Here is a 15,127-nt window from a genome sequence, read left to right on the forward strand (position 1 = left end):
TTTGGGCACTTAGTGATAAATAAGTGGGTTTTGGGTTGCAGTTTGGCCCTAGGTCTCTGAAGCTTTCACCATCACTGCTCTAGAGTTAAGCATAGAACGTGAGGCCTGAGTACAGGCAGTGGGCAGCCACTACTTGCACTAGAAGGAGGGAAAGCCCTAGTAGTGGTACATTTAGCACGGCCATTGCCAAGGCCATCTCACTCTTCTGGGCAGGGTCCTCTCTGCTCAGGAAGTATCTGCCTAACTGGCCATCGCCTCTTCCCATCTCCTTTTCTGTTGCAGCCCAGCCTTCACCTTCCCCCATCCCATCAACCCCGTGGCCTACCAGCAAATCCTGAGCCAGCAGCGGGGCCTGGGCTCAGCCTTTGGACACACACCACCCCTAATTCAGCCCTCACCCACCTTCCTGGCCCAGCAGCCTATGGCCCTCGCCTCCATCAGTGCCGCACCCACCCAGCTCAGCAGCAGCGGCAGCAGCAACTGTCTGACCAATGCCAACCAGGTAGGTGGGCACCGGGAGCAGGAGCTGGGAGCTCACCCTGCCCCCATGAGGGCTGTTCCTGCCATCCCAAGCCAGGAACTGGTGGAGAACTCTGGGCCCCAGACTGGCTGGGGGGTGTCTTCTGGGCAGAGGCTACATGTTAGAAAGGGCTTCAGGCTGCGACACGGGCCCTGAGCTCACAGTTCAGCCTCCTCCTGTCCAATAAACATAATAAGCAGGTGAAGAAACCTAGGACTCCATGCACAACATAGGACATAAATGGATGAAGGAACAGTAATAATAACAATAATATGCAGTTATGTTCTAGAACACATATTTCCTACAGGTTTTCATACACCTTCTATTCAGTCCTTCCCACAGGCCTTTGGCATGCGGGGCCTTCTAGCACAGTGGTGCCTGGCATGCACTGGATGCCACCAGTATCTGGCAATAAATGAGGCCCTGTGTTACAGACAAAGACCTGGATTTATAGGGACAAGTTTGTATAAAGGACAGGTACAGACTTTGGAATCGGTCAAATTGCACCTGGTTCCTAACTTGCCTGAAAACAGAAAATTGTCTTTACCTCTCTCAGCCTGAGCTAAATCACCTGGGAAGGGGAACCTGCCACCTAGGCTGGGTCATTGTACTTATAAACTAGCTCTTGTGTGTACACAGCCCCTCCTGAACCCCAGATCCTGGGGAGCACTCATGATGATAATCAGAGGGGAAGCACCTACCCCGACCACCCTTGGGCAATTGACAGACCTGGATGTGACCATATCTCACAGAGGGGAAGACACCTACAGAAAGTCCTGCTATCCCAGAACTCCAAGTGGCTCCTAGCACCTACTGCAGACAGTCACTACCAGCCTTTGAGGTGTCACCTGAAACTGCAGCCCCAGGCCTTCCCCTGAGGAACTAGGCCCTTATCCCCTGCTCCCAGAGCTGGCCACCCCTGCTCTGGAGACCTGAGAAGTTGAGCCTCCTCAGGACAGGAGCAAAGGGGTCCAGCGCTTTTCAAAGAGGAACTCTCTCTTCCATTTTCTCTCACTGCTTGGGGAAGTGGGGGTGGTAGCTGCGTAGCGGGAGGTGCTGGCAGCTGTGATCTAGGTACCCCTGAGTGTGCCACTGACTGGAAAACAGGGCTAGGAGACTCCATTTCTGAGACATCACACATAGGGTTGGCCCATACAGTCAGTGTGGTGAGGTTCCAGAGGTAGACCCCACACTGAATTTGGGGTGTCCCTGCCCTGCCCCTATGTAACAAGCTCTCCTCTGCAACCTCTCCCAGAACAAGCAGAGCAGTGAATCAGCTGTGAGCAGCACTGTTAATCCCATCACCATTCACAAGCGAAGCAAGGTCAAGACTGAGGCCGAGGGCCTGCGGCCAGCCTCCCCCCTGGGACTGACGCAGGTAACCTGCTGGCCGCCCTCACTGTCCTTGGGCTGGGTCCAGGCCAGGGTCCCGGGTTGCTGCCTTTGGGCATTTCACTTGGTGGTGAAAATGGATGGATGGGTGGATGGGTGGGTGGAAGGGTGGGTGGGTGGTGGTAGATGGATGGGTAGATGGATGGATGGATAGATGGATGGATGTGTGGATGGTGGATGGAGGGGTGGATGGATAGATGGATGAATTAGAGAGGGTAGGGTGGGTTCACACATCTTATTGCTGAGTCCCCAGCACCCTGCACATACTACATGCTCATTAAGCATATCTTGAATGAATGCAGAAATGAATGAAAACAAAAACTTCCACCTATCCTGCCCTATCTCGGGCTGCAGCTAACTCTCCCCCACACCTCAGCCATGAGCGACATAAACCTCAGGAAAGTGAGTTGCTCGTGTCCTCTGAATGGCTCAGACCCCTTGAGGCTGCCTCTCCCTAGAATTTCATCTTCACTGTCACTATCCCTCCTAGGTAACAGGACTTGTATCCACCCTCATCCTCAGCCTAGCTCCCGGGTCATTTCGGAGCTGGAGGGGAGGATGATTCCTGGTAGGGACAGTGAGGAACAGCAACCAACAGCCCCCAGAGACTTGTGCCATCCCTTTGGAAACCCTGCCACTTCTAATGCTCCTAGCAGGCAGACAGCCAGGTTCTGCTCTAGAGCAGGGGCCCATGGGGTGAAGGGCACAGTGTGCCTCCTGCCCTTCCAGGTAAGTCTCCTGACCCTCCCCTCAGCTGTCACATGGTGGCCCAGTCTTCGTTTGCTACCACAGAATCCCCAGCATGGCCACCAAGGATGTGCAGGGCCTCCTGTTCCTGTCTCTCCGCATCTGCCGTGCTATCCTTTATCAAGACTGTAAACCATCGGGAATGCTCTGAGCACTTAATTTTCATGAAATATTAGGTCCTGTTATTGTCAGACAAACAGAGGGGTTGGTGACAAATTCTTCTCTCCTTGCTGACACCAAACCCAGTCTCAGCATGATGCATGGTTTCCATGAGGCTGGCTATCATCGGGGGCTGTTGGAATTGATGAGGACAGCACATATCCAGGGAAGATAAACAAGCTGGAATGGCAAGGACAGGGCAAGAGGCAGATGCTGAACACTGGGAGGCCCACGCCCCACCCACCAGTGGGGTCCCGTGACCACCCTTCAGCCCAGGTGGACACACAGAGGCCTCCTTCCTGACAGGTGCAGAAAGCCTTTTATCATGAGGAGGTGGTCTCCCTGTCACTCTGTGTCCTGTTCACCACCATGTGCACGGGCTGGCTTTCATTAGTGCCCTTTCTGTTGAAGCCCTCATGATTACAGGCCAGGAAGATGCCCTGTTCAGCCTGCAGAGCTCCTCTTGACCAGCACATCAATCCATCAGCTTCTGCAGCTCTTGTCTGAAACAAACAGAGCCTGCAGCATATGGAAATCATAAATCTATTTCCAGTTTTTCTTCAAGTGCAGAGTGGGCATTAGGAGACCCTTTCATCCCCTTGTCCCATGGTTGCACTTCAGCAGCACCCCTAGATGGTCCCGCTGCTGAAGCTCCGAAAACCAGATGTCCCCACATGTCCCTGTCTGCAGGGTCCCAGTTCAGCCCAGGAAATAAGTTACTATACAACCCATCTTCGTTTTCCTTCTCAGAGAAAGTGCTTAGTTGAAAGGTAGCACCCAGAGAACGAACAGGAGCCCTCTTGGAAGAGCTCTTTGTGCTCTGGTGGAAAATCAGTCACAGATATGAGTCTGTGGGCCACACCAGAGTGTCCTGATGCTGGTTTCTGCCCTCCTAGAAAGGGACTCAGCGTGGCTAAGTCTCCAGACCAAGGGTGTTGCAGGGAGAGGTTACCCCTCCAAGCCTGCACTGTAACGTCTTCCCCAGAGGCAATTTGAAAAGACAGCACATTTCCCTGTTATTTTTGAAAATGATTTGAGCTGTAAACTAAGTCTTCGTAGCCTTGCTTCTGCCTGGCTCTGCTCCAGGTCTGCCCAGCAGACAAGAGGACTATTAGGGAGCCCCTCATGGCCTTTTGTGAGCCCCTCATGGCCTTTTCCTTTTCCCCGGGTATTTGTCCCTGTCCCTTTCCTACTTCTGGCCTTTCCCCTGTTCCTATGCTCAGAGGCTGCCCGTGGCCAGCTCCAGATGAGCACCACCTGAGCTGGGACAGCCCTGAGATCTGGGGCTTTTCCTTCATCTCCTTGAAATGTCCATGTGGCCCCCACTGTGGTCAGGAGATTCAAGACCAGATCTAGGCTGCCAAAGATTGGCTATGTGTTCTGGGAAGGGTGAGTCGACCTCTCCCCGAGCCTCAGTTTCCCTAGCTGTCATACAGGAATGCAGATGCCCATATTTTAAAGCTGCTGCAGGATGACTAGTGCCAGAAGGAAATGCTGGAGCACATTCACTCTGCAGAGTTTGTGCAGATCTCAGCATAGCCATTTATGTGAATCTGGCTGCTTCCTCAAGAAGGCATGGACAGTCTGAAAGTAACCATTCCGAAGGGCGAGAACATGTTTTATCTTGCTCTCAGCAAGGAGCGGATCTTAGAAACAAACATATTCCCACTCCCAATGCCTTCAGGGACCCCCACTCCCCGACAGTGGAAACCAAACCCAGTTACAAGTTGCTGCCCTTTTTCCTCCTGTCCCTGAATGTCAGGAGACTGGGATAGGACAGTTCCCTTACAAGCCAACATTAGAGAGGGATGGGCCTGCTGCCTGGCGGGAAGAGCTATGGATGTGGCTGAGCTGAGCACAGGGGCTGGAAAAGCGGATGATTATCTGTATGCACACGTGTATATTGCGTGTGTACCTGTGCATTCATGAGTGGCCACACATGGCCTGGTCCCAAGTCCTGGCACAGACTTCACGGGGCTAACAGTGACTTGTCATCAGGGCTAGGTCCTGAACATGGTTTATATGAGTATGGCTTTCTCCCCCAGGAGCAGCTGGCTGACCTCAAGGAAGACCTGGACAAGGATGACTGTAAGCAGGAGGCCGAGGTGGTCATCTACGAGACAAATTGCCACTGGGAAGACTGCACCAAGGAGTATGACACCCAAGAGCAACTGGTGCACGTAAGCCTCCATTCCAGAATCCTGCCCCGGGGTGCAGAACCCTGGCCACACAGGGACTTGAGCCTTCCAGGGCCTTGACCAGAAAGAAGGGCCTAGAAGAGCTGGCCCCAGGAGAAGCCTAGACCACATCTTCTGCAAGCAGGAGATATGATTACTCACAAGGGCTGATCAAAAACAATGGTGGGAATTTAAGTGTTTTAAAAAAATTATTACAGTAAAAGGCACATTGCCATTAATTCCTCTCAAAACACTCTGCTTCACTTTGGATAAACTTATTCCGTCCTTTTTGCCATTTTCTGAAGCAATTCTGGAAGTCCTCTTTCATAAGTGTCTCTACAAGTTATGATAAAAAATACAGTGAATGCTGATGCCAAGTGCTATGTGATGAAAAGGCAGGCTCATAGAAACATTACAGTGTGTCCTCATCCAGCTTATTCACCAGACCTGGCACCACGTGGCATCTACTTTCTCCCAAAGTCAAAATGATCATGAAGGGTAAATGTTTTGAATTTATTCAGGACATTAAGGCACCACAGTGCACTTAAAGACACTCCCAGAGGAGGACTCTCCAGAACTGTTTCAGAAAGTGTCAAGAATGATGGGATAAGTATGTTCAAAATGAGGCACCATATTCTGAGGGGGATTAATGGCAATGTGTCTATGTAATAATTTTAAAAATTTAAACATGCACGGTACTTTTCAATTATACCCTGTATATGTTACCTGTTTCTATGCAGAGACTTCCAAATGTTTATGTAGTACAAAGGAAAATAAGTAAATGAGAAAATCAGGGAAAAGAAACAATGAAGTGAAGCCAGGAGGAGAGTTAGTGTTAAAAACCAACTTCTTTGAGCTACAGTCCACATGCACATCTCTTTTTCCCTGAGCTTCTTGGTAGCCAGCACATACAGGGAAATGAGATTTGTTAAACCAGACAGCTTCTGTATGATTACAGACCTGACTCTGAAACCTGTAAGGTGTTTTTCCCATGGAGGACGGTGATAGTTCCCCCTTTGGAGCCCATTCACGTATACACACCGAATATGAGTACGGACAGGTTTCTATACCCAGATCAGGGATGGAGCTGCTTAGAACTACTGGGTTCTCTCTGTCTAGGCCATCAGAGGAGACTTCGGGAGCTTGTGCCTTTCAGGAATTGCCTCTTGGTCTCCACTCCAAACTTATCTCGCCACATCCACTATGGTGGCAGTCAAAGGGGCCAGGTAGCTTGTGCAGGGGGAGGAGAGGCTTTTGTGAATCACCTGGCTCCGCCTCAGCTGTCTGAGTGATTCCGAGCAGGGAAGGATGAAGCAGGTAGTAGGTGTTCTGTACTCAGTAGCTCCCTTCTTCCCCACATCAGCCCTGGGTAAATCTCTTTTCCATGCCAAAAAGAATTTCAATTTATTTAAGAACAAACTGCTCCCAACATACATGCGCACACATTCATGCATCCACACTCACCCTCACATGCACACACTCACACCCTCCTATTCATACTCAGAAGCCATCCTAAAGGAGTTTATTTGTCCCTAGCTCTATGAACTTGACATTTGGAGCACACCACTTCCTTCTGCTTTCTCTACTCCTGCCAATTGCTCTCAAATACTGCGGGTTTCTTTTGTGTTTGGCTTCTTCCTCCCCAAATTTTCACCCAGGACACCAGAATTTCCCAGCAAACTCTTTGCAGCTGATGCGAAACCGTGAGACAGGACCTCTCTAATTCCTCCTGGCACTCAAAGATAAATTTCAACCTGTTCCAGCTCTTTGGGGTAAATGACAGAGAAGGGGTGATCGGCGCTATGGGGTCTCAGCAAAGATCAGATCAGATTAAAGGAGGAAAGGACAACATTTCCATCTGAGACTGGACTTAAGCAAAAATGCAGAGGTGAGGATGCAAAAGATGTGTTCTGTACTCCAGATGCCGGCTGCAGAACTCAGGCAGGGAATTCCTCAACCAGGCCAGTGGGATCCTGACCTAGGAGGAGGACACAGACCTCTCCCTTTGGTCCAGGACTGTCCCTGTGGCTGTAGATGGTTCCCTCCAGCTGGCCAGAAACAACAGGCTGCTCAGTTGAGGAGCCCTGCTCTGCCTCCCTGAACTCCCTGGAAAGATAGACGATGCAGGCACACAGGAGACCGGAAGCCCTGCTGATCATTAACCATTTGTTGCTGAGTAAACCAATAAGGGGAAAATGAAAGGCATTGTCAGGGAACATTTTTATCACTTGAAGGCTTTATAAATGGAAGGTGAGGCTAATCTGAGGTCTCTCTGGAAGTTCAGAACACTGTGCATTTTGCTTGCTGCAACAGTGGGCACTGGTATGCATGGCAGCTGGGCTGTTGCACAAGGCTTGAGGGCTGAGTGGCTTTTGTCTTCTGGGGCCAGGTGCCACCAGTGTCTGACCCCCAGTTCTCAGAGGGCTTTGTAGTTTGCAAAGGTCCACAGCAGCACCATCCAGAAAGGAGAGACTTTAAGCCACTAGTGACAGCCAAACATGCCATTTTACATTTCCTAGAAGCACATTTTTAAAAAGGTAAAAAGAAACAGGTGAAGTTAATTTTAATACAAGGTGACTATAGGTTACCCAAAATCTTGGGACCTGAAGTGTTTCAGATTTTAGAGGTTTTTTGGATTTTCAGATATATATATAATGAGGTATCTTGGAGGTGGGGCTTAAGTCTAAACACAAAATTAACTCATATTTTGCAGACACCTTATACAACCAACCTGAAGGCTAGATAGAAAAGGTTGGGTCAGTGTTCTGCACGTATGGGTGTGGGCAGTGAGGAGAATGCTCTGCACATTGTGCTGGGGCCGGGGGAGGAGTGGACTGTGGAGGACCATGAGCAGCAGCCCACTTGCACAAGGCTGAAGCCCAGTGGGGTGAGTGGTCACAGGTAACAGGGAAGGGATCTTGGGGCCAGGTAGGTGCTCAGCTCAGGATAGGTGGTGTTCCCTGGAGTGAGTGTTCTGTACAGCAAGCAGGGCAGTGCAGGAGGGGCATCTAGACTCACATTCTCGGCTTGTCCCTCGGCAGCACATTAACAACGAGCACATCCATGGGGAGAAGAAGGAGTTTGTGTGCCGCTGGCAGGCCTGCACACGCGAGCAGAAGCCCTTCAAAGCACAGTACATGCTGGTAGTCCACATGCGGCGGCACACCGGTGAGAAGCCGCACAAGTGCACGGTGAGTGCCCCTGCCCAGCGTCCTCCAAACCGGTGTCGCTAGGCCAGGAGAGTTGTGTCTGGGCAGAGGGACCCAGTCCCAAAGCACCTGCGGGGTGACTCATAGCTAAAGCAATCACTTTGCTTCTGTTTTTCTTGAGGAAAACTACAAAGGGGAATGCAAAGATAAGACTTTTTATACAGTGTCTCTTATGGAAGCCACAGGATCTGTGACTTTAATCAGTGAGGCACTTTGTAGCAAACAGAAATTACTCCTTCTTCAAAAGCAGAGGTGGCCCTGCTCCGCTGATGTGGCTGCAACTGAAACCTCTGAGCACTCCTCTTGCTGATTTGATTTCATAGATTGTGAGAAGTGTATTTCATTCTTACTGTAATATCTCTGAAATCAGGTTGTCTTGAAATCGATGGCATCCAAGATTCCATGAAATGTACTACCTTTGTTGACAAGTTGGTTTTATTGAGATAAAATTCACAACATAAAATTCACCCTTTAAAAAATGTGTAACTGTGTAGTCTTGGTATGCTGACTGTCATGCAACCATGGCAACTAGCCACATCTAAAAACTTTTTCCATAACCTTGAAAAGAAACCCTGTATACATCAGCAGTCATTCCCCATTCTCTCCTTCTTCCAGCCCGGGAAAACTTGTGATCTGCATTCTTTCAACGATTAGCCTATTCTGAACATTTCATAAAAATGGAATCTGCAATAAGTAGTATTTGTGTCTGGCTTCTTTTGCTTCACATTTTTTCAGGGTTCATCCATATTGCAGCACAAAACAGTAGATGAGTTATTTTTGGTGTGTAATATTCCATGAGGTGTTTAGATATGTTTCCTTATCCATTTGTCAGTGGGTACTCTGCATTGTTTCCACTTTGGAGCTATTATAAATAACGCTGTTGTGAGCATTCGTGTGCATGTTTTTGTGTGGACACAAGTTCTCAATGCTCTTAGGTAGGTACACCTAGGAATAGAATTGCCTGTTTATACAGTAATTGAGTACTTGTCAGACTGTTTTTCCAGAAAGGCTGAATCATTGTATTCTCATCAGCAATGTGTAAGGGTTCTGTTCTCCACATTCTCACTAACACTTGGCCACCTATCATTTTTATTGTAGCCATCCTAGTGAGTATGAAGGGGTGTCTCACTGTGGTTCTGATTAGCATTTCCCTAATAGCTAATGATATTGCAAGTGCTTAAGGGCCTTTTGTTTATCCTCTCTGGAGAACTGTCTATTCAAAAAGCTTTTGCCCGTTTTTTACCAACCTTACTTTTTTGTTTTTGTTAAGTTGTAAGAATCTTTATGTATCTAAGTGTTGCATTGTTATCAGATATGTGATTTGCAAACATTTCTCCCATTTTATAGGTTGTCTTCATTTCCTTGATAATTTCCTTTGAAGCACAGAAATTGAAATTTGGCAAAATCCAATGTTTTATTGCTTGTGCTTTTTTTCTTGTAGCTAAGAAGCCATATCCTAATCCAAGGTCACAAAGATTTACCACTTTGCTTTCTTATAAGAGTTTTATAGCTTATAAACATGTAACTTTATTTATATAAATATGAATATATACACTTACAGTTCATAGCTCTTCCATTGAGGTCTCTGATGCATTCTGAGTTCGTTTGTGCACTTCTCACCCTTTCCAAGTTCCCTGGAAAGGAAAGCAATTGTTACAGCTAAGCTTCACGGTTCTAGAAGCAACAATGAATGGGGTGGAGCCCAGAGGGGAGCATGAGGAGGAGGTGAGCTGGCACCCAGTGTCAGCTTGCCTGCATTGGATCTGGTGTGCCCCGACCGACCCATCTACCTTCTTCTAGTTCGAGGGCTGCTCGAAGGCCTACTCCCGACTGGAGAACCTGAAGACGCACCTGAGGTCCCATACCGGGGAGAAGCCTTACGTGTGTGAACATGAGGGCTGCAACAAGGCCTTCTCCAATGCCTCTGACCGTGCCAAGCACCAGAATCGGACCCACTCTAATGAGGTACCCACCATAGCCTGTGTCCACTGGGTTCCCGTGCATATGCGTGGATCACTGGGCATGGCTTATAGACACTTGTAGACCAGGAGGAAGCCAGGTACCTGGGTGCCCCTACCACTCACCCGCTGCACATTCTGGAACACAGACCAGCACTCTGTGCTATATCCTCTTCTCTGACAGGGAAGATGTCCCATAAGATGCCATGGCACACTTACCCTCTCTGTGCCAATTTCCTCCTCACTGCGCCAAGAGGTCCACGGGAGCCAAGGTCCAGGCAGAGTGGCCTCCCAGATCTCCCAGAGCATGATGTGTCTCCACTCATGTATCTACTTCTCATTCCTCAGGCCGTTAGGTAGGTTCTGCCGCTCCATCCTTCAGATAGTGACTCTTCCCATTCCCCCTAAATGTGTGGGTAGAGCCACTGCATCCTCTGCAGCTGTGGAAACATCCTAGCACAGGCTTCACAGGCCTGTGGAGCAGCTGCCTCATTACCTGGGTGGAGCAATAGTGAGCTGGCTGCTCAGGTAGCCTGAGCCTCTGAGGCTGAGAACCCAGTGAAGGAAACTGGCAGGAGGCCACACTCTCTGCTGCACTCTCCCAGCCCAGCCACACAACCACTATGGTTCAGGCAGACTCCAGAGAGAGCCTTTCTAGCAGCTTACATGCAGTATGGCCCCCAGAAGAAACTGGCTCCAATGTTTGTGGGAAATTAGAGGAATTCCCAAAGGCCACTGAACCATTAACCATTAGAATCTCTACAGATAAGAGCTGCCTTAGAGATGATTGAATGTGTGTGTGTGTGTAGATATATGTGGTGTGTGGTATATGCGTGTGTGTGTGAGTGTATGTATGTGCGTGCACAGGTGTGGAGAGGTGATATATGCACGTGTACTAGTAGATTCCTATGGTATGTATGTGTAAGTGTATGTATATGTGTGTGTACAGGTGTGAAGGGATGGTGTGTGTGTATTAGTATATGTGTGTGTGAATGTGGAGGTGGTATATGTGTGTGTGTGTGTGTAAGTGTATTGTATGTATGTGTGTGTGCACAGGTGTAGAGGGGCGATGTATGCATATATCTACATGTGTGCCTGGTATATGTGTGTGTGTGTGTGCGCATGCAGGTGTAGAGGGTGATGTACACATGTGTGCAGATGTGGTGGAGGGATATGTGTGTGTGTTTGTAAGCATATACATGTACACGTGTAGATATGGGTAGACTGATGGGTGTACATATGTACATGTGTGTTGTAAGTATATATTTGTAGGTGCATGTGTGAGGGTTTGGTATATGTAGCTGCATGTGAGTGGGTGTGTGGGTATGAATGTGACAGTGATGAATGAACCCAGGACTGAGGTTCTGCAGAGCTGGGTTTTCACCCCATTTCCAGGTGACTTTGAGGGAGTTTCTTTGCCCTCAAGCCTATCTTTTCTCATAAGAGAAGTCAGGGTGCTGGTGCTGTCTCACAGGTGTGATCAGCTCACACACTTCTACTGCTACTAGCAATTCAAGAGTCCAGTTTACAGCAGAGGCATGTGTGTCCCTCCCATTGTCTTTCCAGCTTCTTATACAAAAGCTCCCCAGACCGAGCACTTCATGCGCTGTGTGTGAAGGTGGCACACAGGACCAGGACAGGGCGTGGCTCCATCCCAAGGGCACTGGTTGCAAATACATCCTGCCAACTGCCAGCCAGGTCCCCCAAGGGACACATCATGGCTTCAGGACTGAGTGTTCACCCACGTGGAGTTTGTTTTCTTGCTCCATCCATAACACAGTTGTGATTCTCTTCCCAGAAACCTTACATCTGCAAGATCCCAGGTTGCACAAAGCGGTATACAGACCCCAGCTCACTCCGGAAGCATGTGAAAACGGTCCATGGCCCAGATGCGCATGTCACCAAGAAGCAGCGCAATGATGTACACCTCCGAGCCCCGCTGCTCAAGGAGAATGGAGACAGTGAGGCCAGCATTGAGCCTCTCGGCCAGGGATCTGAGGACAGCGCTGAGGCCAGCAGCACCAACCAGGCCGTGGAGGACTGCCTGCACATCAAAGCCATCAAGACTGAGGGCTCCGGGGTAAGCAGAGCTGGGCGGCCCAGCTGGCAGAGTGCACTGCCAAAGGCCTCGGAACCTCAGCCCCAGCAGTGGTCTCTATAGTAGGGTACCCCCTCCTAAGGCAAGCTGGTGTCCCTCCCGTTTCCAACTCAGCTTTTCTCCCTTTACCTCTTTGGGTCTCACATGGCATCAGTCATGCGCAGGCTCCTGCTGGGCAGCTGTGGCAGCCTGACCCCGTGTTGGACTGTGTGGGGTGGGAGTGGTCCCTGGTGTCCACCTCTCTAAGCAGCACCCAAATACCACTGCCAGGCCTCTGTCCTATTCTGTGTCCTCCCCCTCTGGTCTCTGCTCTTTTTGTTCTAACCACTTGTTCTTTGTCTCCACATCTTTTTTCCCAACTGTACCTCCCCTAAGGATAGACGGTACTGAGGTGAGCAGAGGAACTGGCTGAGGGGTGGGGCGGGCTGGACTGAGGGAGGGTGGGCTGGGATGTCCCTGTCACTGCCCAGGTGAGAGTGACCTGTCAGTCTAGGGCTCCTGGGCTGAGGACCACGGGTTTGGAGAGGCAGACGGCAGGGTAAGCAAGGCTTCAGAGTAAGCAAAAGTGGATGGCAGGAGGGGGCTGGCAGGTGTGGGGAGCTGTGGGACTAAGCTACAGGAGGGCCAGCGAGGAGGAGAGGTGGAGTCGGCTGACCTGCAGAGGTACTGGGGACCTTGGTCTTGAAGACCAAGCAGAGGTACTGAAGACAAGACTTCAAAGGTTCCTGCTCACCTGGAGTTTGTGCCCCGGGCAGGAGAGAGCATTGCAGCTTCTCAAAGAGAGGACTTAGATTGGGAGGCATGTGGCCCAGAAATGAGCCCACGGGTGTTGCGAGCCTCCTCTGCACCCAGCTGCCTTGGCGCAGTATTTGTAGCCTGAGTTCGGTGGCTTCCAGACAATACACATGCACCATGCCCCACTCCACCCCACCCTACAGGGAGGGCTGGTTTGAGGTGACCATTCAGGCAAGGGCTGCATCCCACAGCTCCCCATCCCTAGTCACCTTTTCTAACCACCTATGTCTGGCCTGTTGAGAGAGTCCCACCTGGCAGAAGGCACCAAGTCACTGGCTTTCATTGCTCCTCACTTCATTGTGCACACCTTGCTGGGGCTGGAAAGGCTTCACTGCCTTCTGTCACACCATACTGGATACCTTCTGTACACCAGGTGCATGGTAAGTAGTCCAGGTCTATCTCATGGTCGGGAAGGTGAAGATTGAGAATAGGGAAGAGACTTGACCATCGCATGCAGAAAGGCAAGTGATGGTTTGCACGCTCCTCTTAGGGGCAGCATCTTTCCTCCCCCAGACCCCCTTCCTGAGTGTGCGAGAGTATAGTGTACGTGCAGGCTGGCACAGGGCTAGGTGCGTGCTCACATCCCTGGGCTTCTACCTTCCACCTGTTCCTGCAGCTGTGTCAGTCCAGCCCTGGGGCCCAATCATCCTGCAGCAGCGAGCCCTCTCCCCTGGGCAGCGCCCCCAACAATGACAGCGGCGTGGAGATGCCGGGGACGGGGCCCGGGAGCCTGGGAGACCTGACAGCACTGGATGACACAACTCCGGGAGCCGACGCCCCAGCCCTGGCTGCCCCCTCCGCTGGTGGCCTGCAGCTGCGAAAACACGTGAGCTCCATGCACCGGTTTGAGCAGCTGAAGCGGGAAAAGCTTAAGTCACTCAAGGATTCCTGCTCCTGGGCTGGCCCGGCCCCACACACCCGGAACACCAAGCTGCCTCCCCTCCCAGCAAGTGGTGAGTGGAGGCAGGGAGTTGCAGGGGGGCAGGAGAGAGCCTGGGGCTACACCAGCTAGGCCCACTTCCTAGCTGCCCATTAAGGAAACTGCATCAGAGGGGTAAAAATGCTCCACCCAAGTCAAGGGCAAGGGTAAGACAGAGCTACGTGACCCCAATGCCCATGTTCTCTCACCTGCATAGTGCTGCATCCCTGTCACCCCCTAAAAGCAGGCAGGCCCCTTTCCCGTCACCTCTTCCTTGTCTGGTCATTTGTTCATTTGCCTAATGGCAAAGGCCCTAGGAAGGAAAGCAGCAGCTGAGTCCCAATCCCAATTGAGTCCATGGTCAGAAAGCCGAAGCACCAGGTTCCCACTGTGCTCCAGAACAAGCAAGGCAACACCAATGACAGAGCTAAGGGTAGAGCTGTGCAGAGCAAGGAGGAAGCTTGTCCAGCTGAGCCGGGGCGGGGGGGGGGGGGTATCACGGAGGAGGTAGCCCTGTGTTTAGCCAACAGCTTCAGATGGATGGTGTTTTCAGCAAGCATCTCTTGGGTGCTGAGTGTGTGCCTAGAAGTGTGCTGGCTACCAAGCCTTCAGCACCCAGGCTGTCCTCACAGGACTGACAGCCCATTGTGCTAGACACTGATGAACCACCCAGTTCTTCCTTGAAAGGAAAATGTATTGCCCTGCCTGTTGGCAGATGGCCTTGTACTCAGCCCCCTAAGGGATCTCTGGGTTGCAGATAGCTGCCTTGACCAAAGTCACCCCTTTCCAGGAGGCCATTGGTCCGCAAGAGTGTAAAGGCCCACTGTTTCAGCCCAACTCAGGGCACCACAAAAGGCCTGGAGGAGGTCCTGACCTCCCTCTGAGATCAACCTGGGCTCCCTTCTTCTCTTCTGGCTCCTGAGGCCATTCCTTCATCCCACAGCCTGCTACTAAACTCCATCCCAGGGGTGCCCCGTTGGCAACCCCGCCATGGACTGGGCAGGTACAGGAGACTGGGCTGGGCTCACCTGGGCTCCTTATCCCTCCTGTCAATCACCCAGCCCTATGGAGAGGCACACTGTACCTACACTACCCCTGGAGACATGAAGGGGCGAGGCAGCAATGGGCCTGAGACTGGGACCAGGCCTCCTGG

At 50.9% G+C, this 15,127-nt stretch overlaps 1 protein-coding gene across 2 annotated transcripts in view; it reads left to right on the forward strand.

Annotated features, from left to right (window-relative positions):
• The window catches only part of Gli2 (GLI family zinc finger 2), a 222,391-nt gene that overhangs the window by 202,781 nt on the left and 4,483 nt on the right, over positions 1 to 15,127 (forward strand). For both annotated transcript variants that reach the window (XM_021236521.2, XM_021236524.2), the window contains exons 7-13: positions 283 to 502; positions 1,776 to 1,898; positions 4,864 to 4,998; positions 8,037 to 8,186; positions 10,005 to 10,169; positions 11,961 to 12,242; positions 13,672 to 14,008. In XM_021236521.2, the coding sequence (XP_021092180.2) occupies positions 283 to 502; positions 1,776 to 1,898; positions 4,864 to 4,998; positions 8,037 to 8,186; positions 10,005 to 10,169; positions 11,961 to 12,242; positions 13,672 to 14,008 (1,412 nt within the window). The remainder of the gene's footprint in view (positions 1 to 282; positions 503 to 1,775; positions 1,899 to 4,863; positions 4,999 to 8,036; positions 8,187 to 10,004; positions 10,170 to 11,960; positions 12,243 to 13,671; positions 14,009 to 15,127) is intronic.

Source organism: Heterocephalus glaber, unplaced genomic scaffold (assembly GCF_053883595.1).
Source record: "Heterocephalus glaber isolate CG9 unplaced genomic scaffold, H.glaber_assembly_v1.0 deba00000347, whole genome shotgun sequence".
In the NCBI taxonomy this organism is placed as follows: Eukaryota; Metazoa; Chordata; class Mammalia; order Rodentia; family Bathyergidae; genus Heterocephalus; species Heterocephalus glaber.